At 42.5% G+C, this 26,600-nt stretch overlaps 1 protein-coding gene across 6 annotated transcripts in view; it reads right to left on the minus strand.

Moving 5' to 3' along the window:
• The window catches only part of DAPK1 (death associated protein kinase 1), a 210,253-nt gene that overhangs the window by 97,522 nt on the left and 86,131 nt on the right, over positions 1 to 26,600 (minus strand). For all 6 annotated transcript variants that reach the window (XM_027094174.1, XM_027094175.1, XM_027094170.1 and 3 more), the window contains exon 3: positions 7,011 to 7,232. In XM_027094174.1, coding sequence (XP_026949975.1) covers positions 7,011 to 7,232 — 222 coding nt within the window. The remainder of the gene's footprint in view (positions 1 to 7,010; positions 7,233 to 26,600) is intronic.

Raw genomic sequence — 26,600 nt, forward strand, 5'->3', positions numbered from 1 at the left:
AAAGAAAGAAAGAAAGAAAGAAGGAAAGAAAGAAAGAAAGAAAGAAAAGGAAAGAAAGAAAGAAAGAAAGAGAGAGAGAGGGAGAAAGAAAGAAAGGAAGGAAGGAAGGAAGGAAGGAAAGCATTTTAGCAATCTTAATGTGTTTTTGTGTCTTGTGAGGACCAGGAGAGCAGCAGAGAATGGAGGTGGGAGACTGAAAGGCCCCTGGCGTCAGATACGCCTCATTTACCAGCATCACTTATGTCCCTATAACTGTGTTCAGCTTAGTACAACTTTGCCACTTTTAAGGTACCCTGAAACCATCACTTTAATCACTGCATTTGCTTCTTGAAAGGCCCTTGCAATTCTGGATTTGCTGTCAGTGAAGCATGAACCTAGCCACATACATCCACTGTGCTGATGTACAATGAAACAATCATATTTATATTCTTATAAGTCTGCATCTCCGTTTGGCTACGAGAGAGTGAGCCAACTTAACAATGATCCCGCATAAAGTGATCTAGTATTACACAGATATCTGAATACAACTAGGCAGTTGTTTGCAATGAACAAACTGAATTCCAGAAATTATTAACTTAGACAAAGTCGGAAAGAGAGCTGAAAAGGAGAGTTGTTCTTCCATTGGTATAGAGTTTCCATTTTGCAAGATGAACAAGTTCTGGAGATATGTTGCACAGGTGAATACGTTATGCTACTGAACTGTATACTTAAAAATGGTTAAGATGGTCAATTTTATGTTATGTGTTTTCTACCACAGTAAAAAAGTAATAAAATTTACTTTATTAAATAAATAAAAATAGAGTACATTAATTCCATGTCCTGCACCTGGCTACAACCACTGCATACTGCACTAATTAAACTGAATTTCCTACGAGAAAGAGAAAGAGAGAGAGAGAGAGAGAGAGAGAGGGAGGAGAGACTACTCTAACTTAAAGACCTGCTTTAAATTCCAAGCAGAACAAATAAAGGGGAAATTTAAGGTTGGAGATCCAAACTGGCTTGATTTCTTTGGAACAATCCACTATGCCAAGTTTACATGGCAATTCTAGGATGTTTACTTTATAAATCTTAACAGGGTAACCTTTCAGACAGGTCATCCAAAGCTCAGGTGACCCTCCTGAAGCAGGCCATGACAGGGTGATGTCCATTCCTGACTTAAGGTAGACCCAGAATCACCTACCCCACTCCAGCCCTCCTCTGTGCAAGCCTCCTGCAGGGAGGAAGAGTCACGCATCCCACTGTTTCTTGGTTGCCTGATGGAAGAACTACCATGATTAGGTGTTTTATTTTGTTGTTAACTGGCTCACAGAGTTTTTGGTTAACACATGAGTGGGCTCGCAGTCCAGCAACGGGTAGTTTTCTATTCTAGTGCTTCTCTATTAGTTTGCTAAGGCTCCTGTAACAAAGTACCACACAATGGGTGGCTAAAAACAACAGAAATTCATTGTCTCACAGCTCTGGAGGCCAGAAGTCTGAAAGCAAGGTGTGGGCAGTGGTTCCTTCTGAGGGCTCCAATGGGAATCTGTTCCAGGCCTCTCTCCTAGTAGCCTGTAGATGCTACTATTGCATCACTTCAATCCTCCATCTCCACATGGCTTTCTCCCCAGGTCTCTGTCTCCACATGGCCTTCTTCTTATAAGGTCACGTGGGATAAGGAGCCCGCTATACTCCAGTATGACCTCATCTTAACTAATGACATCTGCAACGACCCTATTGCCAAATAAGGGGACACTTTGTGATAAAGGGAGTTGGGACTTCAACCTATCATCTTGGGGGAGACACAATTCAACCTACTACAGCTTCTCAAAAGGTGAACCCTAGACCAGGAGCATCAGCATCACCTGGGAATTTGTTTAAAATGTAAATTCTTGGGCCTTACCCTAGACATACTGCCTCAGAAACTCTGGAAGTGCAGCCAAGATTCTGAAGCACACTGAAGTTTGAGAACCACTGTTAAACCATACTGGACATTTAAAAAATCATTTTGTAATGCTAAGTGTGTATCTTGCCTTTCCAACAGAATTGCTAGCCTTTTGGGGCTGTCTCTGACTGTATTTATCACATGCTGCTAATACTTACTGCTTACATAAAACAGGCTAGAATCTGGAGTTCTGTGAAGGCCACATGTGACCTTCAGGAAGGTTTTATTTTGTCTGCTCATGAATACTATGAACTGCCAAAATTAAAAACCTAGATACCAGACCTTTCTTGAAAAAGACTGCAGGATCTGGCAACACTGGATCCAAAATCCCACATGGCAACAATCAACTGAAGAGTGGCTGAGGGTTCAGTTAGCCACAGTCCCCACCATTCCCTGATGCCTCCCTGATTCTGAGGCTTTGTGTAGACCAACCTCACTCACTTACATCACCTGTCCAGCCCTTAAAGGCATTTGGGTTTGACCCATGTCTGGGCAGAGGGAACCTAAATTATCCACAGCTTGAAATACTTAGCTGTTTCTGAGCAGCAAGTTTAGGAACAGAATTCTAGAAGCCAGTGTCTCTGATTAGCACTGACTCTGTTTGGCTTCACTTTTCACCAGGTAACAGGGCAAGCTATGAAATGACTCATGCACTGAAGATCAAAGTTTTGTAGTGGCTTGCCCATGTGACAATGCACGGGTGAGCTGTAACAGAACAAAGAGATTTTTGTATGACTTCATTATGGAACAATGGGATGTGGAGGACATGGAATTGTGATTTTGAGACATCAGGTTTGTTTCCTTGGTGTATACGCTCTGCTGAGCTGCAATATCAGATAAGGTGTGGAAAGATTCTTTTCCAGAGAAGCATGTGGGGGAAATAGTATTCTTAAAAACTACTTTCAGGGCTTACAGAAATTTTAAGTCAAATCCTGGAGTAGGATTTGACAACTGTGCCTTTAACACAGACACCAAGTAGCTTCTGTACAAAGAACGGAAAAGATATCATTTCTGTATCTCGCCCAGATCATTAGGGGCAGCTCATGAAATAGTGCATGGAGTGGCAGTTTGGGGTCTCTGTCTCAGTGGTAAGGACAGGGACAGATGTGGGAGTGAGAACTCACACATGTACGTGGAAACAGGCTTCAATGAGGGAAGTTTCAATAAGGGAGCAAGCTTCATTAGTAAGCCTGAAGGAAGCTCTATTGCCATGGAGTTCATCCCAAAGCAAAAAAATCAAAAAAATATATCCACTTAAAGATTTCTCAACCAGAGGATACAGACAAGGGGCCACTATTAGGTCATAGGGCTATTTTCTGACAAACTCTTACATTTTATTCTCTCCTTAACCACCACTGTATCCCAGCATTCTTAAGAAAGGAAAGAAGAGATGGAATATGTCACTGATGACTAAATCTTCCTTTAAAGCTGTTAGAATTTACAACAACAATAATTTTCTCAAAGGCAAAGATGACTCTTTCTCCTGGGCAGACCTAATATTTTGAATAGTCTATTAAAAATGAAAACACCTCTTCATGGCAAAGTAAATATAGATATAAAATGGGACAGACTTGTGATGTGAAAACAAGGGAGCACTTTCCCTCCTTAGCCTTTGGTACCACTGTATGAGTCAGGGTTCTCCAGAGAAACAGAACCAAAAGGATGTACAGATATAAAGAGAGAAAGAGATTTATTTTAAGAAACTGGCGCATGCAATCATGGAGGCTGACAAGTCCCAAGACCTGCAAGGGGAGTCTACTGAACCCAGCTGGTGACCCAGTGGGGCCAATGTATCAGTTTCAGTCTGAAGACAGGAAAAAGCCAATGTCCCTGCTTGAAGGCCGTCAGGTAGGAGGAATTCCTTTTTATTCAGGGTAAGGTGAGCTTTTATGTTCCATGTGGAACCTCAACTGATTAGATGAGGCCCACCCCCATTGGGGAGGGCAATCTGCTTTACGAAGTCTACGATTCAAATGTTAACCTCATCCAGAAACACCCTCAAGACACAACCCAGAATAATGTTTAACCAAATGTTGGGACACCCTGTGGCACAGTCAATTGACACATAAAAGTAACCATCACTACTCCCCACACGCCCGGTGGGTGAAAAGGCTAGGACAATCAGCTCATAGGGAATGCTGGAATCTGTAAGGAGCAAATACCCAGGGAAGACAAACATGCATGTGACCCTGTGGGGGAGGGGCCATCTTCTAAGATTCCTCCTGCTTCTTCCACCTAAGAGCTGCTCTTTGTGAGCTCACTCAACTTTTTTTTTTTTCTTTTTTTGCGGTACACGGGCCTCTCACTGTTGTGGCCTCTCCCGTTGCGGAGCACAGGCTCCGGACGCGCAGGCTCAGCGGCCATGGCTCACGGGCCCAGCCGCTCCGCAGCATGTGGGATCTTCCCGGACCGGGGCACGAACCCGCGTCCCCTGCATTGGCAGGCGGACTCTCAACCGCTGCGCCACCAGGGAAGCCCCTCAACTTTTATTCAAGGTCTCCACATAATGAACTGTGTAAAGCTGTACGCCACTATCCACCTAACAGCATGGCTACAATTAGAGACAAATATTGACAATACAAAGGGTTGATGGAGCAACTGGAACGTTCATTCATTGCTGGAAGGGCTGTAAAGTGGTGAGGCCACTTTAGAACACAGTTTGGCAACTGCTCGTAGAGTTAGATGTACACTTACCACATGGCCCAGCAAACCCACTCAGTGTTATTTACCCCAAAGAAATGAAAACTTATGTTCACACACATGACTGTTTATGGTAGCTGTATGCACGATCACCAAATATTAGAAACAACCCAAATGTCCTTCAATGGGTGAGTAGATAAACAAACACCACACAAGGGAATACTATTCAGCAATAAAAAGGAGCAAATGACTCATGCACAAATCTCAAAAGCATTATGTTGAGTGAAAGAAGTCGGTCTCAAAAGATTGAATACTTTATAATCCTACTTATATAATTTTTGAAAAGACAAAACTACAGTAATAGAGAATGGCTCAGTGATTGCCAGAGAGTAGAGGGAAGAAGGTGGGTGTGACTAGAAGGGGAGAGTACAAGGGAGTTTTGGGGGCAACGGGACTATTCTGAATCCTGATTTGGGTGGTGGTTACACAAATCTATACATGTGTCAACTTTCATAGAATTACACAACCCTCCCCCAACATCAAATTTACTGTATAATAATTTAAAAAAATTTAAATCAAGTGGTAAAAAAAATCTGTATGTTATCCATTCTATGCACAGGATAAATGCACCTAGTGGAAAATACCTACGAACTGGGAGTCAGTCAACAGAAGCTGAATCCAGAATATACACACGCAGGTGGCAGTAACTCCCCGGCATCATTTGTACATTCTGATATACAAAGGGAGCAAATTATATTCTTGACTTACTACGCGTGACCTGGTAATTCTCTGAAAACGCAAAACAGTTGTGATCTACATAATTTCTTTCCCAGGAACTTTGCATTCATGGTCTCTGACAACAGCCTTAAGGGAGGAAATTTAGGCTTAGAGATAGATGGTAAAGGATTTGCCCTGGATTTTGATCTTGGTTCTGTCTGGTTTCCAAGTCACCATATAAAGCCATAGAAAGGATTACACTCTGATTCCTGTCTTTTCTCTGCTGAACCCTGAGCAGGCCCCCTTAATCCTCCGTGCCCTTAAAACCCTGCTCTTCCTTTAAAGCAGTGGTTCTCAAGGAGGGGGTGGGGGGATGGGGAGGCGGGTAGGGGGAGAAAAGAATCTGCCCCCCATGGGATATGTGGAAGTGTCTGGAGGCATTTTTAGCTGTGACAGCTAGGGAAGAGGATGCTATCTGGTGGGTAGAAGCCAGAGATGTTGCTAAACATCCTACAACACACAGGATGGCCCCCTGAACAAAGGATTATGCAGCCCAATATGTCACTAGTGCAGAGGTTGAGAACTTCCCAGAAACATGTATTAAACACATCCATGAGCCAGACATGTTTACGTTCTCATCTCATTTATCTCCTCAAAACCCTTTTGAGGTAGGTATTATTGACCCCAATTTATAGTTAAGAAGGTTGTTGCTCAGACACATAAAGGTATGTGCCCAGAACCCAATGGTGAGGCAAGAGGCAGTGGGCACCCCAGGCCCTTGTGACAGCAAAGCGCAGGTCCGCATAGTGCAGTGCCCCCAAGGCTGGGCTTCCTCTGTATACCTCCCTTCACTTCCATCTCCCCTGGTCTCAAAAATCACCTCTTAGCCCTAAGAGATCTGCACATTAGGGGGAGCTGCTGGGCTGGCAGAAGGACACATCTTAATTCGAGGCTCCAGGAAATGGGTGGTTACTAAGAACCACCCAGGATTGCTCCATCCATCCCTCCCTCTGCCCTCAGGGTACTAATGTGTGTCCTCCATCCGAACAGCCCAGAGACACTCCCAGTGGCGTGTTCTTGATGACTTCCTCTCCTCTCCTCTCCAGACAGCCCATGTTGCTGGACTCATGACCAGGAGTGGGGCCCTCAGGCAGAGGGCCAGGGACAGGGGGACGTGTCACAGAACATCACGCTACAGTTTCCCACAATAACATCCGATGGGCAGGGTGTGCCTGAGAAAATCAGCAAAACGCTTTAAAAACAATCACTCACCCTGAGTGATTCTGGTTCACTTTTACCCTTTCATATGAGTGTTGACAGTTCCAACAGTTAAAAATGGGGTGTGGTAAGACAGAGGGAAGAGAATAGAGAAAGAAAGAGAAAAAGAGAAGTAGGAAAACAGAGGGGAGGCAGAGGAACAGCATGACAGGAGGGAAGAACGTAAGCCTAAAACTTAACATGAAACTCAAAACGCAGACGACCTCAAGACAAACGAGGAAGAACCCCAAGATTGGGGATGCGCCTGCAGATCAAGTGGGACCACATCAACGGAAGCTGCTGCAGAATTACTCCAGATAACTGCAGCCGGCCTCACAGCGCACCACCCACTGCAGTTCTTGAACTTGGCAAAGCCAAGTCAATCCCTGACGAGGCTCCGGGGCTGGTCACTGCGCTGTCCAGCTGCCGGGAAGCCTGCAGCCCACCCTCCTCCCCACCCAGCCACAGCACTCACAGTTCCAGGATCAGGATGACGTCCGTCTTGTTCTCATAAACCTCGTGCAGGGTGATGACGTTGGGGTGCTGGATCTCCTTCAGGATGCTGACCTCCCTCTCGATATCCTCACGGCTCACGCCCCGCCGGCTGGATTTGGTCCTCCTCTTCTTGATGAATTTGGCGGCATACTGTAGACCGGTGCTTTTCTCACGGCATTTCTTCACAACTGCAAACTGCCCACTGAAGAGAGAAGGCAGAAGAGGTCCCAGGTCATTTATACATCCTTTATTGTTCACTAAAACCCAGGTTTGGGCAAGGATGTGGCCCCATGCCGGTGGTGGTGTGGGGGGGGGGGCAGCGGGGGGAGGACAACAGGATTACAAATAGGAAAGTCCAAATTGTGGGAAATTAACAAATTCACCAGAGAAATCTCTTCTATATTTCAGTTCCATTAAGCCTGTCTCTTTATGAACATTGTTGCAAAGAACAAAAATTTATTTTCTTGAATTAAATGTTATTAATTGGTAATATGCCCCCGTTTCTCTGCTCTCCTCCATCTCCCTCATTTCAGATTCAGGGGCCACAGGAAGGAGCTCCCTCCTGTCTGACCTCATTTCCTTGTTCTTATCCTGTATGTCTAGGAAAGCAAGGGATCGGGACCAACAGAAAAATATATAGGGCCCTGCCTTCAATGACATATTTCTAGCACCAATATTTGTCAATTGAAACACTCAAAACAACAACAAACAATACAGGTATACCTCATTTTATCGTGCTTCACAGATATTTTTACAATTTGAAGGTTTCTGGCAACCCAGTATTGAGTAAGTCTGTTGGCTCCATTTTTCCAACAGCATTTGCTCACTTTGTGTCTGTGTCACATTTTGGTAATCCTTGCAATATTTCAAACTTTTTGATTATTGTTATATTTGTTATAGTTATCTGTGATCAGTGACCTTTGATGTTATCCCTGAAAAAAGATTACAACTCGCTGAAGACTCAGATGATTGTTAGCATTTTTTGGCCATAAATTATTTTTTAACTAAGGTATCTACATTGTTTTGTTTCAGATAAAATGCTATTGCACACCTAACGGACTACGGTATAGTATAAACATACCTTTTATATGCATTGGGAAACCAAAAAATGTCTGTGACTCACTTTATTGTAGTATTTGCTGCATTGCCCATGGTCTGGAACTGAACCTGTGATGTCTCTGAGTCTGCCTGTGTATATTTTGTTCACACTTCAGGGACTGATAAGTCACGTGACCTAAATGAGACCTTTTGGAGAATGTGAGACAAAGATTTTTTCTGAGACACTTTGACCCCCCAAAACTGCTGCCAGTCATCTTATGACCACTCTTGATCTAAAGTAGAGGCAAAGCTGGTAAAAGGAAAGAAACCAGTAACACTGCAGTAACACTGTGGAATGGCTGGATCAACCTGAGCCTGAAGTTATCTGCCTTCAGATTTTTCAGCAACGTAAGCCAATAAAATTCCCTTTACCACTAAAACCAGTTTGATTTGGGTTTTTTATTTCTTGCAGAGGAAAGCATCCTAAATTCGACAGCAAGCAACCAGAGTCTCCTATCCACATATAAAAGAATATAAAAACAGAGCTTGACAAAATATAGTAAAGTGACTATGTAAGCAGCTGAAATCTTGAGAAGCAAGTAGGCTACCCTGAAAGCAATGGAAGGATGCTTCCTGTGTCAATGGCGGCACCTTCACTTCCTCCCTAACACCCTAGTGCCCAGGGCCCATCCACCCATCACAGGATCTGTATATTTCTTGGCACCTTCTAGGGAACTGCTATGTGGAGAATTATCACAGTTATTTCTAGCTAGCTTTATTCTCCTCACATGAAGACAAAAGGGAGGTAGAAAAATCAAATTAAGGTTAATATTTTGATGTTAAAGAATCGATACTTTAAAACGTTACTCATTTACTTTGGCAGCGGGAGGCCAGTGAAGAAAAAATACATAATGAAGGATTATTTTTACAGCAGCGTCAATTTTTTTGCATGACAGCTTATTAACACCATCTTTCCCCCTGCAGCAGGATAGCCGAGAAGCTGAAGAATAAATCACATCGGAACCCTAGCACCTATTGCCTGTAAACTCACAGCCTTAAAGAGTCATGGGATCTGTTATGACTTTATTACAACCATTTCCTGATTTCTTTGGGGAGTGAAGAACTGGGCTTTCTCTCTGGTGGGGGGGTGGGGTGGGAGGTGAGCAGCAGAGATGGGGCTTATGGAGGAAAGAGGAAAAACAGCCTGAATACAAAACAAAGTTAGTTATTGCTTTACAGAGGCCAGTGAAGTGGTGCGTGTATCCGCTCTCCTCTCAAAGACAGTACCATGTCCCCACTGAGTGCTCTCAAGGGGCCCCGGGCCATCCCAGGACCCCCAACCCATAGCAACCCATGCTTCCAGGAGCTGGGCCTTGCACATATCTTGCAGTCACAGACACTTGTCTCGGGGGCTGTAAAGGCAGACTCAAGGCAAACTCAGTGGTTTGAATCACTGCTTTAAAAAACAAAAGCAAAGAGCCAAAAGCCTGCTGAATGCAAGCCTAAACTCAAAGACTATTCCGAATGTGTTTTCACTGCCAAATGTTCCATGCTGACCTTTTTTTTTTAAAGTTTTGGACATTCTTTTTTTTTTTAAGCTAAACTTTAAAAAAAAAATTATTTATTTATGGCTGCGTTGGGTCTTCCTTGCTGCGCACAAGCTTTCTCTAGTTGCGGCGAGCGGGGGCTACTCTTCATTGAGGTGTGCGGGCTTCTCATTGCAGTGGCTTCTCCTGTTGCGGAGCGCGGGCTCTAGGCACCCGGGCTCAGAAGTTGTGGCTCGCGGGCTCTAGAGCACAGGCTCAGTAGTTATGGCCCACGGGCTTAGTTGCTCCGCGGCATATGGGATCTTCCCGGACCAGGGCTCGAAGCCGTGTCCCCTGCACTGGCAGGAGGATTCTTAACCACTGTGCCACCAGGAAAACCCTTCACGTTGACCTTTGATGCTTTTAATTATGGGAAGTGAGAGCATCAGGCCTCCCAACCCTAAGGGCTGGGTTCAGGCATGGTTCTGAACATCCTATGTGTCGAGGCCAGTAGTGTGTGCACAGATCTAAGCTGACCATGTTGCCCAGGTTTGCAGCGAAAACATCTGGAACCCATCCCCTCACCAAATCATTGATCCCCCACTCACACTTCAGGGTCCCCACATGAGGGGTGCTGGTGGGAGAGGAGGGGCCAGCAGGTGGGAAAGGCCCCCGCGCAGGAGAGGATGTGATTCTAGTGGCCCACGGCAGCATGTTAGTGTTCTGGATAACCCTGGCTGCAGAGGGTCAGACGAGGGTGTAGAACAATTTTGGAAAACACCTTTTAGACTTATCTCAATGCTGTCTCTTTAAAGACACTTTTCCTTATTTATTGCCAATTCTTGAACAATCTGCCTCCCCACTCCCTTGCTCCAACCAGTGCTCCACCCCTGAGTCCACAGGGAACCTCATACCCCTCTGTGGTACCTGCTGTTTCCTGTTTCTTGCCCATTTCCACCCCTCCCCAGACCGTAATCCCTTCAGGACCGAGGGCTGTCGGGTGCATCTTCCATCCCCGAGGCCCTTGGTGCAGAGCCCCGCCAGGAGCCCATGCACAATGCTGATGTCCTGCTCTTGAATTCCGAATCTATAACCCTAAAAACCAGAGGTGCTAAACTGAAGCTGCCTCACTGTAATTCCATAGAGCCGTGGAGCCGCGAGGGGCTCACAATGCCTGTATTTGAATGCCTAGTAGCTGCGTACCTGTGGGCTTACTTAACCTACTTAACCACTCTGCCTCACTTTCCTTACCTGTAAAGTGGGTACAATAGAGTGCCTACCTGGGAGGGTTGTTGGGATGGAGGGAGCAGGGATAAATGAGCTAAGATGGGTCAAGTGGTTAGAACAGTTCCTGGCAATAGTAAATCTTCAGTAACTGTGAGCCATTTTCTTCCAAAACTGGAGGATTTTTTGTGTTTTTTTTAATTTATTTTTTGGCTGCGTTGGGTCTTCGTTGCTGCACGCAGGCTTTCTCTAGTTGCGGCGAGCGGGGGCTACTCTTCTTTGCAGTGCACGTGCTTCTCACTGTGGTGGCTTCTCTTGCTGTGGAGCACGGGCTCTAGGCATGTGGGCTTCAGTAGTTGTGGCACACAGGCTCAGTAGTTGTGGCTCACGGGCTCTAGAGTGCAGGCTCACAGGCTTAGTTGTGGCACACAGGCTTAGTTGCTCCGTGGCCTGTGGGATCTTCCAGGACCAGGACTCGAACCCGTGCCCCTGCATTGGCAGGCAGATTCTTAACCACTGCGCCATCAGGGAAGTCCCCCAAACTGGAGTTATTGTCATTAGCTCACGGTTGCTCAAATCTCAAAGCGCTGCAGTATTTACCCCCAAAATGTCATCTCTCAGGACTGCCTGGGGGAAGAGACCCCTAAATGGAAAAGCAACACAAAACACACACACAGCAGGGCGATACTCTGTTAAAGTATGTAAAACTGCTGCTAAATCTGGAGGCTGGCTCCAGCCTTCCAACACAGCGTCCTGTCCCCCTTCGTCTCACTGCCCCACCCCGAGGGAGAGGAGCTGCTCAGGACTCCTGGTCCCTGAAGCTGGCTGCACTCAGTGCCTGGGACGAGGATGGAGTCCCAGCTGAACCACATGCAAGGCCCACAGGGAGGGGCTTGGTGTGACTCAGTGATGCTCGTCGGGCATTTCCACAGGGCCACCTCCTCAGGCGACCAGCAGGCTGAGGACAGACTCCTCAGAGAAGACATTCTTCTCTAACACAGTGATTTGCTTTGCGAGGCCTAATTCCTGTTGGGCCGTTGGTTAACTGCTGCTGCCATCCTTCCCTGCCTGGGCACCTGGCCCCCGTCTCCCTCGCGCCCACATTCCACCCTGCATTTGGCCACACTGGGAGAAAGTCCTCTTCTCCAACATCCCCCCCCCTCAATTGAAAGACAATTTGCTTGGGATTTTTGTGGCAAGGGCTTTTAAATTGTGGGCTCCCAGAGCAACATCCTGCTCCAGCTTCCAGGGTGAGCTCTGGGCAGGAGGAGAGTAAGCACACACAGAGAAGCCAGGCCACCACTGCTGCCCACTTGGGGGACTGCTTGTCGCTCCAGCCCCCCTCCCGTGACAAACACACGAGGCTCCTCAGTGAATGATGCCCACACAGGCTGTGGTGACGGTTCCGTGGATGGGGAATGTACCTTCCTCACTAGAAAGCAAAAACTCACTGTATATTATCATTTAAACTTGACAAAACAGAGTACAGGCTATCCTCATTTTTTGTGGGATCCATATTTGTGAATTCACTTACTCCCTAAAATTTATTTTTAAACGAAAAAATCAATACTCGCAGTACTTTTGTGGTCATTTGTGGATTTGAATAGCCAGACGTGCATGCTCCCAGCTGAGCTCGGGCAAGGCCACACTCTGCCTTCCTTTTTCAGCTCTCACACTGTAAACAGTGTCCACTTTACAGTCTGTTTAGTGCCATGGTTTTTTGTTTTGTTTTGGGGTTTTTTTTAAATTGAATTTTGTGTTTTTTGTTTGTGGTTTCACTATTTAATGGTCCCTAAACATGGCTTTGAAGTGCTGTCCAGAAGCATGGACGCTATGGTGCACCTTACAGAGAAAACGTGTGCTAGATAAGCAGTGCTGGCTGTGAGTTCACTGTTAGTGAATCAACGATATATATTAAATAAGGTACCTTTAAAAAGAAACACACATCAAACAAGGTTATGCATTGATCTGTTGATGAAAATGTGACCAGAGGCTCACCGGTACCTAACCCTGTATGTCCTCCAGAACCAATGGTTCAGTATCCATTAATTCAGTGTTTGTGATGAATTTATAGAACATACCACAATGAGAATTAACTGTGTGTCATTTTAAAAAACTCGACTAACATTCCGTCATTTAATAACTGACAGTTTGCTGCACTAGGTACAGACAGCCACACTCATTTTAAAATGAAAACTTTTACTTCAATGTAATAAACATTTATTAAGCTCTACTGGTCAGATGAGTATAAAAACAAGGAGACCCACCCTTGCATTAAAGAATTACCTACTTAAAAAAATGTGTTTTATACACAATCACAAATTTTATTAAAAAGAGAAAAACTTAGAGGGCAGACAGCAGAAGCAAGAAAAACGACAATCCTGCATCCTGTGGAACAAAAACCACGTTCACAGAAAGACAGACAAGGTGAAAAGGCAGAGGGCTATGTACCAGATGTAGGAACAAGATAAAACCCCAGAAAAACAACTAAATGAAATGGAGATAGGCAATCTTCCAGAAAAAGAATTCAGAATAATGATAGTGAAGATGATCCAGGACCTCGGAAAAAGAATGGAGGCAAAGATCGAGAAGATGCAAGAAACGTTTAACAAAAATCTAGAAAAATTAAAGAACAAACAAACAGAGATGAACAATACAATAACTGAAATGAAAAATACACTAGAAGGAATCAATAGCAGAATAACTGAGGCAGAAGAACGGATAAGTGACCTGGAAGACAGAATGGTGGAATTCACTGCTGCAGAACAGAATAAAGAGAAAAGAATGAAAAGAAATGAAGACAGCCTAAGAGACCTCTGGGACAACATTAAATGCAACAACGTTTGCATTATAGGAGTCCCAGAAGGAGAAGAGAGAGAAAAGGGACCCAAGAAAATATTTCAAGAGATTATACTCAAAAACTTCCCTAACATGGGAAAGGAAATATCCACCCAAGTCCAGGAAGCGCAGAGAGTCCCAGGCAAGATAAACCCAAGGAGAAACACACGGAGACACATAGTAATCAAATTGGCAAAAAATTAAAGACAAAGAAAAATTATTGGGCTTCCCTGGTGGTGCAGTGGTTGAGAATCTGCCTGCTAATGCAGGGGACACGGGTTTGAGCCCTGGTCTGGGAAGATCCCACATGCCGCGGAGCAACTAGGCCCGTGAGCCACAACTACTGAGCCTGTGCGTCTGGAGCCTGTGCTCTGCAACAAGAGAGGCCGCGATACTGAGAGGCCTGCGCACCACAACGAAGAGTGGCCCCCGCTTGCTACAACTAGAGAAAGCCCTCGCACAGAAACGAAGACCCAACACAGCAAAAATAAATAAATAAATGACTAAACTCCTACCCCCAACATCTTAAAAGGAAAAAAAAGAAAAGAAAGAAAAATTATTGAAAGAAGCAAGGGAAGAATGACAAAAAACATACAAGGGAACTCCCATAAGGTTAGCAGCTGATTTCTCAGCAGACACTCTACAACCCAGAAGGGACTGGCATAATATACTTAAAGTGATGAAAGGGAAGAACCTACAACCAAGATTACTCCACCCAGCAAGGATCTCATTCAGATTCAACGGAGAAATCAAAAGCTTTACAGACAAGCAAAAACTAAGAGAATTCAGCACCACCAAACCAGCTCTACAACAAATGCTAAAGGAACTTCTCTAAGGGGGAAACACAAAAGAAGAAAAGGACCTGCAAAAGCAAACCCCAAACAATTAAGAAAATGGTAATAGAACATACATATCAATAAGTACCTTAAACGTGAATGGATTAAATGCTCCAACCAAAAGACACAGGCTTGCTGAATGGATACAAAAATAAGACCCATATATATGCTGTCTACAAGAGACCCACTTCAGACCTGGGGACACATACAGATTGAAAGTGAGGGGATGGAAAAAGATATTCCATGCAATTGGAAATCAAAAGAAAGCTGGAGTAGCAATACTCATATCAGATAAAATACACTTTAAAGTACAGAATGTTACAAGAGACAAGGAAGGACACTCCATAATTAATGATCAGGTGATCAACCCAAGAAGAAGATATAACAATTATAAATATTATGCACCCAACATAGGAGCACCTCAATACATTAGGCAACTGCTTACAGCTATAAAAGAGGAAATCGACAGTAACACAATAATACTGGGGGACTTTAACACCTCTCTTAACACCAATGGACAGATCATCCAAACAGAAAATTAATAAGGAAACACAAGCTTTAAATGACACAATAAAGCAGATAGATTTAATTGATATTTGTAGGACGTTCCATCCAAAAACAGCAGATTACACTTTCTTCTCAAGTGCACACAGAACATTCTCCAGGATAGATCACATCTTAGGTCACAAATCAAGCCTCAGTAAATTTAAGAAAATTGAAATCATTATCAAGAATCTTTTCTGACCACAATGCTATGAGATTAGGTATCAATTACAGGGAAAAAAACCGTAAAAAACACAAACACATGGAGGCTAAACAATATGTTACTAAATAACCAAGAAATCAAAGAGGAAATCAAAAAATACCTAGAGACAAATGACAATGAAAACACGAAGATCCAAAACCTATGGGATGCAGCAAAAGCAGTTCTAAGAGGGAAGTTGATAGCAATACAATCCTACCTCAAGAAACAACAAACATCTCAAATAAACAATCTAACATTACACCTAAAGGAACTAGAGAAAGAAGAACAAACAAAACCCAAGGTTAGCTGAAGGAAAGAAATCATAAAGATCAGAGAAAAAATAAATGAAATAGAAACAAAGAAAACAATAGTAAAGATCAATAAAACCAAAAGCTGGTTCTCTGAGGAGATAAACAAAATTGATAAACCATTAGCTAGACAAATCAAGAAAAAGAGGGAGAGGACTCAAATCATTAAAATTAGAAATGAAAAAGGAGAAGTTACAACAGACTGCAGAAATACAAAGCATCCTAAGAGACTACTACAAGCAACTCAATGCAATAAAATGGACAACCTGGAAGAAATGGACACATTCTTAGAAAGGTATAACCTTCCAAGACTGAACCAGGAAGAAATAGAAAATATGAACAGACCAATCAAAAGTAATGAAATTGAAACTGTGATTAAAAATCTTCCAACAAACAGAAGTCCAGGACCAGATGGCTTCACAGGTGAATTCTATCAAACATTTAGAGAAGAGCTAATACCCAGCCTTCTCAAACTCTTCCAAAAAATTGCAGAGGAAGGAAAACTTCCAAACTCATTCTATGAGGCCACCATCACCCTGATAACAAAACCAGACAAAGATATTACAAAAAAAAGAAAACTACAGACCATTATCACTGATGAATATAGATGCAAAAAACCTCAACAAAATACTAACAAACAGAATTCAACAACACATTAAAAGGATCATACACCATGATCAAGTGGGATTTATCCCAGGGATGAAAGGATTCTTCAATATATGCAAATCAGTCAATGTGATACACCATATTAACAGATTGAAGAATAAAAACCATATGATCATCTCAATAGATGCAGTAAAAGCTTTTGACAAAATTCAACACCCATTTATGATAAAAACTCTCCAGAAAGTGGGCATAGAGGGAACCTACTTCAACATAATAAAGGCCATATATGACAAACCCACAGCAAACATCATTCTCAATGGTGAAAAACTGAAAGCATTTCCTCTATGATCAGGAACAAGACAAGGATGTCCACTCTCACAACTATTATTCAACATAGTTTTGGAAGTCCTAGCCACGGCAGTCAGGGAAGAAAAAGAAATAAAGGGAATACAAATTGGAAAAGAAGAAGTAAAACTCTCACTGTTTGCAGATGACATACTATACATAGAGAATCCTAAAGATGCTACCAGAAAACTACTAGAGCTAATTAATCAATTTGGTAAAGTTGCAGGATACAAAATTAATGCACAGAAATCTCTTGCATTGTTATACACTAATGATGAAAAATCTGAAAGAGAAATTAAGGAAACACTCCCATTTACTACTGCAACAAAAAGAATAAAATACCTAGGAATAAACCTACCTAGGGAGACAAAAGACCTGTATGCAGAAAACTATAAGACACTGATGAAAGAAATTAAAGATGATACCACAGATGGAGAGATATACCATGTTCTTGGATTGGAAGAATTAATATTGTTAAAATGACTATACTACCCAAAACCATCTACAGATTAAATGCAATCCCTATTAAATTACCAATGGCATTTTTTACAGAGCTAGAACAAAAAATCTTAAAATTTGTATGGAGACACAAAATACCCTGAATAGCCAAAGCAGTCTTGAGGGAAAAAAATGGAGCTGGAGGAATCAGACTCCCTGGCTTCAGATTATACTACAAAGCTACAGTAATCAAGACAGTATGGTACTGGCACAAAAACAGAAATATAGATCAATGGAACAGGATAGAATGCCCAGAGAAAAACCCACACACCTATGGTCAACTAATCTATGACAAAGGAGGCAAGGATATACAATGGAGAAAAGACAGTCTCTTCAATAAGTGGTGCTTGGTAAACTGGACAGCTACATGTAAAAGAATGAAATTAGAACACTCCCTAACACCATACACAAAAATAAACTCAAAAAAAAAAAAAGAGAGAAAAACTTTAGCTAAAAGGAGCAAAGCTTCATATAAAAACACTTAACCTAATTTCCAATGTGATTTTTTTGTCTAATTTACCAATATATGTAATTTAAACAGTACCCTTGTAGTCACTCAGTGAACTGTATCCAGGATGCTATGCAAGGCATTTTACACGTATTCTCTTATTAATAATCACAACTATGAGATTCACATTATCACTGTCTCTTCTATCAATGAGAAAACCAAGCCTCAAAGAGACTTTAAAAATTGCCCCAAATCATTCAGCAAGTAAATTGCATAATTGAGAAATGAATTCAAACCCAAGTGCATTTGCCTCCAAAGCTCTATTCACTGAGCACAGTTGCTGTGCTGGGCTTGTGTCCAGTTTGTCTGAGATACAAGCCACTCCCGTAAAGTCACAGACAGGACTGGAGTATCATTCAGGAAAGAGTTTTGTGAGGGCAAGGCAAAGAGAGGGACCTTGTGGTTAAGTAAGTTTGGGCAATGCAGCCTCCTCCTCCCCACTGAAAACTCAGACAGTGTTTTAATTAGCTGAAACCATGGCTTTAACATGCTCAGAGGGGCTCTGCAATAAAAAGAGAACCCTGTTTTTATGTGTGCTTAGGAAGCATGATACTAACAATAAGAAAGAACCACAGAAGGTGCATTCTCAAGGTCAGCATACAAGGATCACACACAGTTGGGGAAGCATTTGTGTATATTTCACTGCTCATTAAAAATAAACTTATTGTGGGACTTCCCTAGTGGTCCAGTGGTAAAGCCTTCCAATGCAGGGGACGCAGGTACGATCCCTGGTCAGAAACTAAGATCCAACATGCTGCAGGGCAACTGAGCCAGTGCACCTCAACTAGAGAGAGAAAACCCGCACGCCACAACTAGAGAGAAGCCCGTGTGCTGCAACGAAGAGCCCACGTGCCGCAACTAAGACCCCATGCAGCCAAAAATAATACATACATACATACATACGTAACTAAACCTGTTGAAGTTTGTTTAATCCAGTAAGGATTTTATTTTATTTTATCTTATTTTATTTTGGCTGGGTTGGGTCTTCGTTTGCTGTGTGCGAGTGGGTGCTACCCTTCGTTGTGGTGCGCGGGCTTCTTATTGTGGTGGCTTCTCTTTTTGTGGCGCACAGGCTGTAGGCGTATGGGCTTCAGTAGTTGCAGCACGTGGGCTCCATAGTTGTGGCACATGGGCCCTAGAGCGCAGGCTCAGTAGTTGTGGCACTTAGTTGCTCTGCAGCATGTGGGATATTCCTGGACCAGGGATCGAACCTGTGTCCCCTGCACTGGCAGGTGGATTCTTAACCACTGCGCCACCAGGGAAGTCCCCAGGTTTTGTTTTCAAATTTATCTCTCTGTGGCAGTTTTGCTCTCACTTGGGGAAAGACTGATGGACACACAATGTTAGAGAAAATGCTGCATTTAGAATGAAGAGCAAACTGGCTGGAGTGACAATTTTTTCTACCTTATGGGTTGGTACCTACCCTAGGGCCTGACATTTTCATCATCGACCTTGATCCAGACACTACATTTGAACAAGCTCCCACCAAGGAAGGTGGGTGCGGATTCAAAAAGAGTGACTAAAACAGGGTGTAATTTTTTCTTTGATTTTAAATATGTATCTACCCAGTGCATATGACAGTTAAAATTATTTTTGGTAACTATTTATGATTGTGACTTCCCCACATTAATGCTGGAAACAGATCTGGATTAAATCAAACAGCTGATCAGTTCCATCTCTCCCCTCCTCCCAAGATTTGCAAAAAGGTTTTTAATTAACACAAAATAATTTTTACTTTTGAATTCATATATCAAGCCCGTGGCAAAATTTTAGGGCTGGTTTATGGGTCATCTATTTTTCTTGAAGAACTGCATTCTGAGAGTGGCATTGACTCAAATCCTGCTAGAATACTGAAATTACAGGTCTTATATAAGAGCTGAGGTGACAGAAAAGATTTTTCAAGGATGAGTTAACATTTGATAATAATTCACATTTATGGCAGGGGATACAAACCCCAAAGGGTTTATAGAATAAGGGAGGGAGAAGCATGTAACGCTATAATATGGAAAGGGCCACAAACAGGACATAGCCACTCAGGGCCACTCCAGGCGAGAGGGTGAGGTCAGGAGGCCCAGGCTGTGTCCTGAAGGCTGGGCTCCAGCCAGGAGAAGAAGAAAGTATGTGTTGGAGGGACGCTTCCAAGAGCAGGAAGAGCGTGACCCGAGGCAGGGAGGCATGAAAGAGCCTGCATAATATTTCTGAGGGAGGAGGAAGTGATGGGGGAGGTATGAGGGATCCCCACAATCATGGCCCTGCCCAGAGTGGAGCAATGCCAGCCCCAACTCTGCCAACAACATGGGAAAGCAGGGACCTGGCTGAGCCTCAGTTTCCACATCTGTGCAAGGGCAACGGCAACATGAAATGAGGCCACTCAAGTGAGTGCAGCACATCAAGCACATGTAAAGAATGAAAATTAGTATGCTGTCTCAGCTTCAGATTTCTCAAAGAAGCCAAGATGGTAGTATTTCAGAGGCTGAAAAGCAGCACCTAATTTCTTCCTGGCATTTTTCTTTCCAACATCTTTGAAATCTGAGTGTTAAGTCTCTACATTTTTTTTCCCCATTAGGACTCAACAAAGCTATTTTCATTTTGGGTGGGACCTATTTGATTTTTACCCCCTTGGTTCCTAAAGGATCTTGTGGCGTTGTTTGTATGCTGAAGTTTTAGCCTGTGGGTAGGTGATGGGAAGCAGACTGCATTTTGTAAACACGGCCTCAGCCATATCTTCTATCTCACGTGCTCTTCCGCAGTGTGGCCCTGCCTCTCCCATCATCCTGGTCCCCTGGAATCTGAGTGTTGCTTGATCACTAGAATGAGGCAGAGTTGATTCTGGGGTTTCTGCCTGGGTTGCTCAGCATGCACATTCTTTGAAGCTCCCTCTGGGAACCGAGCCACCATGCTGGGAGAAGCCCAAGCTCTTTGGAGAGGCCATGTGGATGTGTTCCCGTCAATAGCTCCAGCTGGGCTGACAGTAGCTTTAAAAGGCCAGCCGGGAGATTGGTTTAAGATGGCGGAGTGGAAGGATGTGCACTCACTCCCTCTGGCAAGAGCACTGGAATCACAACTAACTGCTGAACAATCATCGACAGGAAGACACTGGAACTCACCAAAAAAGATACCCCACATCCAAAGACAAAGGAGAAGCCAAAATGAGATGGTAGGAGGGGCGCAATCACAATAAAATAAAATCCCACAACTGCTGGGTGGGTGACTCACTAACTGAAGAACACTTATACCATGGAAGTCCACCCACTGGAGTGAAGGTTCTGAGCCCCACGTCATGCTTCCCAATTTGAAGGTCCAGCAACGGGAGGAGGAATTCCTAGAGGAACAGACTTTGAAGGCTAATGGGATTTGATTGTAGGACTTCTACAGGACTGGGGGAAACAGAGACTCCACTCTTGCAGGGAACACACAAAGTAGTGTGTGCATCAGGACCCAGGGGAAGGAGCAGTGACCCTATAGAAGACTGAACCAGACCTACCTGCTAGTGTTGGAGGGTCTCCTGCAGAGGCAGCAGGGGTGGCTGTGGCTCACCATGGGGACAAGGACACTGGCAGCAGAAGTTCTGGGAAGTACTCCTTGGCGTGAGTCCTCCCACAGTCTGCCATTAGCCCCACCAAAGAGCTGGGTAGGCTCCAGTGTTGGGTCGCCTCAGGCCAAAGAACCAACAGGGATGGAACCCAGCCCCACCCATCAGCAGACAAGCAGATTAAAGTTTTACTGAGCTCTGTCCACCAGAGCAACACCCAGCTCTACCCACCACCAGTCCCTCCCATCAGGAAACTTGCACAAGGCTCTTAGATAGACTTATCCACCAGAGGACGGACATCAGAAGCAAGAAGAACTACAATCCTGCAGCCTGTGAGGGAAAAAAAACCACATTCACAGAGAGATAGACAAGATAAAAAGGCAGAGGGCTAAGTACCAGATGAAGGAACAAGACAAAACCCCAGAAAGACAACTAAATGAAGTGGAGATGGGCAATCGTCCAGAAAAAGAATTCAGAATAATGATAGTGAAAAGTTTCTTGTAAACAAGAAATGTTTAACAAAGATCTAGAAGAATTAAAGAACAAATACCTAGAAAAATTAAAGAACAAACAAACAGAGACGAACAATACAATAACAGAAGTGAAAAATACACTAGAAGCAATCAGCAGCAGAATAACTGAGGTAGAAGAATGGATAAGTGACCTGGAAGACAGAATCGTGGAATTCACTGCAACAGAACAGAATAAAGCAAAAAGAATGAAAAGAAATGAAGACAGCCTGAGAGACCTCTGGGACAACATTAAATGCAACAACATTCACATTATAGGGGTCCCAGAAGGAGAAGAGAGAGAGAAAGGACCCAAGAAAATATTTGAAGAGATATAGTAGAAAACTGCCCTAATATGGGAAAGAAAATAGCCACCCAAGTCCAGGAAGCGCAGAGAGTCCCAGGCAAGATAAACTCAAGGAGAAACATGCTGAGACACATAGTAGTCAAACTGACAGCAATTAAAGACAAAGAAAACTTATTGAAAGCAGCAAGGGAAAAAATGACAAATAACATACAAAGGAACTCCCATAAGGTTAACAGCTGATTTCTCAGCAGACACTCTACAAGCCAGAAGGGACTGGCATGATATACTTAAAGTGATGAAAGGGAAGAACCTACAACCAAGATTACTCCACCCAGCAAGGATCTCATTCAGATTCAACAGAGAAATCAAAAGCTTTACAGACAAGCAAAAGCTAAGAGAATTCAGCACCACCAAATCAGCTCTACAATAGATGCTAAAGGAACTTCTCTAAGTGGGAAACACAAGAGAAGGAAAGGACCTACAAAAACAAACCCATAACAATTAAGAAAATGGTAATAGGAACATACATATCAATAGTTACCTTAAACGTGAATGGATTAAATGCTCCAACCAAAAGACACAGGCTTGCTGAATGGATACAAAAATAAGACCCATATATATGCTGTCTACAAGAGACCCACGTCAGACCTGGGGACACATACAGATTGAAAGTGAGGGGATGGAAAAAGATATTCCATGCAATTGGAAATCAAAAGAAAGCTGGAGTAGCAATACTCATATCAGATAAAATACACTTTAAAATACAGAATGTTACAAGAGGCAAGGAAGGACACTCCATAATTAATGATCAAGTGATCAATCCAAGAAGAAGATATAACAATTATAAATATTATGCACCCAACATAGGAGCACCTCAATACATAAGGCAACTGCTTACAGCTATAAAAGAGGAAATCGACAGTAACACAATAGTACTGGGGGACTTTAACACCTCGCTTAACACCAATGGACAGATCATCAGAACAGAAAATTAATAAGGAAACACAAGTTTTAAATGACACAACAGACTAGCTAGATTTAATTGATATTAATAGGACATTCCATCCAAAAGGAGCAGATTACACTTTCTTCTCAAGTGCACACAGAACATTCTCCAGGATAGATAATATCTTGGGTCACAAATCTAGCCTCAGTAAATTTAAGAAAACTGAAATCATATCAAGCATCTTTCTGACCACAATGCTATGAGATTAGGTATCAATTACAGGGAAAACAATGTAAAAAACGCAAACACATGGAGGCTAAAAAATACGTTACTCAGACTTCCCTGGTGGTGCAGTGGTTGAGAGTCCACCTGCCAATGCAGGGGACACGGGTTCGTGCCCCGGTCTGGGAAGATCCCACATGCCACGGAGCGGCTAGGCCCGTGAGCCATGGCCGCTGAGCTTGTGTGTCTGGAGCCTGTGCTCCACAACGGGAGAGGCCACAAGACTGAGAGGCCCGCGTACCAAAACAAATAAACAAAAAAAGTTACTAAGTAACGAAGAGATCATTGAAGAAATCAAAAATTACCTAGAGACCAGTTACAACGAAAACACAATGATCCAAAACCTATGGGATGCAGCAAAAGCAGTTCTAAGAAGGAAGTTTATAGCAATACAAGCCTATCTCAAGAAACAAGAAAAATCTCTAATAAACAATCTAACCTTACACCTAAAGGAACTAGAGAAAGAAGAACAAACAAAACCCAAAGTTAGAGGAAGGAAAGAAATCATAAAGATTAGAGCAGAAATAAATGAAATAGAAACAAAGAAAACAATAGCAAAGATCAATAAAACTAAAAGTTGGTTCTTTGAGAAGACAAACAAAATTGATAAACCATTAGCTAAACAAATCAAGAAAAGGAGGGAGAGGACTCAAATCAATAAAATTAGAAATGAAAAGGAGAAGTTACAACAGACACCACTGAGATACAAAGCATCCTAAGAGACTACTACAAGCAACTCTATGCCAATAAAATGGACAACCTGGAAGAAATGCACAAATTCTTAGAAAGGTATACCCTTCCAAGACAGACCAGGAAGAAATAGAAAATATGAACAGACCAATCAAAAGTAATGAAATTGAAACTGTGATTTAAAATCTTCCAACAAACAAAAGTCCAGGATCAGATGGCTTCACAGGTGAATTCTATTAAGCATTTAGAGAAGAGTTAACACCCATCCTTCTCAAACTCTTCCAAAATATAGCAGAGGGAGGAACACTCCCAAACTCATTCTACGAGGCCACCATCACCCTGATACCAAAAGCAGACAAAGATGTCATAAAGAAAGAAAACTACAGGCCAATATCTCTGATGAACATAGATGCAAAAATCCTCAACAAAATACTAGCAAAGAGAATCCAACAGGACATTAAAAGGATCATACACCATGATCAAGTGGAGTTTATCCCAGGAATGCAAGGATTCTTCAATATATGCAAATCATTCAATGTGATAAACCATATTAACAAATTGAGGATGAAAACCATATGATCATCTCAATAGATGCAGAAAAAGCTTTTGACAAAATTCAACACCCATTTATGATAAAAACCCTCCAGAAAGTAGGCATAGAGGAAACTTACCTCAACATGATAAAGGCCATATATGACAAACCCACAGCCAACACCATTCTCAATGGTGAAAAACTGAAACCATTTACCCTAAGATCAGGAATAAGACAAGGTGACCCACTCTTACCGCTGTTATTCAACATAGTTTTGGGAGTTTTAGACATAGCAATCCGAGAAGAAAAAGAAATAAAAGGAATCCAAATCAGAAAAGAAGAAATAAAACTGTCACTATTTGCAGATGACATGACACTATACATAGAGAATCCTAAAGATGCTACCAGAAAACTACTAGAGCTGATCAATGAATTTGGTAAAGTAGCAGGATACAAAATTAACGCACAGAAATCTTTTTACATTCCTATACACTAATGATGAAGAATCTGAAAGAGAAGTTAAGGAAACACTCCCATTTACCATTGCAACAAAAAGAGTAAAATACCTAGGAATAAACCTACCTAGGGAGACAAAAGACCTGTATGCAGATAACTATAAGGCACTGATGAAAGAAATTAAAGATGATACCACAGATGGAGAGATATACCATGTTCTTGGATTGGAAGAATCAACATTGTTAAAATGACTATACTACCCAAAGCAATCTACAGATTCAATGCAATCCCTATCAAACTACCAATAGCATTTTTCAGAGAACTGGGACAAAAAATTTCATGATTTGTATGGAAACACCAAAGACCCCAAAAAGCCAAAGTAATTTTGAGAAAGAAAAACGGAGTGGGAGGAATCAGGCTCCCGGATTTCAGACTATACTACAAAGCTACAGTAATCAAGACAGTATGGTACTGACAGAAAAATACACATCAGTGGGTCAGGATAGAAAGCCCAGCGATTACCCATGCACATATGGTCACCTTATCTTTGATAAAGGAGGCAAGAATATACAATGGAGGAAAGACAGTCTTTTCAATAAGTGGTGCTTCAAAAACTGGACAGCTACATGTAAAAGAATGAAATTAGAACACTCCCTAACACCATACATGAAAATAAACTCAAAATGGATTAGAGACCTAAATGTAAGACTGGACACTATAAAAGTCTTAGAGGAAAACATAGGAAGAACACTCTTTGACATAAATTACAACAAGATCTCTTTTGATCCACCTCCTAGAGTAATGGAAAAACAAAAATAAACAAATGGGACCTAATGAAACGTAAAAGATTTTGCACAGCAAAGTAAACTACAAACAAGATGAAAAGACAACCCTCAGAATGGGAGAAAATATTTGCAAGTGAATCAATGGACAAAGGATTAATCTCCAAATTATACAAACAGCTCATGCAGCTCAATATTAAAAAAATAAACAACCCAATCCAGAAATGGGCAGAAGACCTAAATAGACGTTTCTCCAAAGAAGACATACAGATGGCCAAGAAGCACATGAAAAGCTGCTCAACATCACTAATTATTAGAGAAATTCAAATCAAAACTACAGTGAGGTATCACCTCACACCAGTTAGAATGGGCATCAACAGAAAATCTGCAAACAACAAACGCTGGAGAGGGTGTGGAGAAAAGGGAACCCTCTTGCACTGTTGGTGGGAATGTAAATTGATATAGTCACTACAGAGAACAGTTTGGAGGTTCCTTAAAAAGTAAAAATAGAATTACCATATGACCCAGCAACCCCACTACTGGGCATATACCCAGAGAAAACCATAATTCAAAAAGACACATGCACCCCAATGTTCATTGCAGCACTATTTACAATAGCCAGGTCATGGAAGCAACCTAAATGCCCATCGACAGACGAATGGATAAAGAAGATGTGGCACATATATACAATGGAATATTACTCAGCCATAAAAAGGAATGAAATTGGGCATTTGCAGCAACGTGGATGGATCTGGAGAGTGTCATACAGAGTGAAGTAAGTCAGAAAGAGAAAAACAAATATCGTATATTAACGCATATATGTGGAAGCTAGAAAAATGGTACAGATGAACTGGTTTGCAGGGCAGAAATAGAGACACAGATGTAGAGAACAAACGTATGGACACCAAGGGGGGAAAGTTGGGGGGGGTGTGATGAATTGGGAGATTGGGATTGACATGTACACACTAATATGTATAAAATCGATAACTAAGAAGAACCTGCTGTATAAATAAATAAATTTAATTTAATTTAAAAATTCAAAAAAAAAAAAAAAAAAGGCCA

The sequence above is a fragment of the Aethalodelphis obliquidens genome, unplaced genomic scaffold, assembly GCF_003676395.1.
Source record: "Aethalodelphis obliquidens isolate GAN/ISIS:26980383/991018 unplaced genomic scaffold, ASM367639v1 scaffold88, whole genome shotgun sequence".
NCBI lineage: Eukaryota > Metazoa > Chordata > Mammalia > Artiodactyla > Delphinidae > Aethalodelphis > Aethalodelphis obliquidens.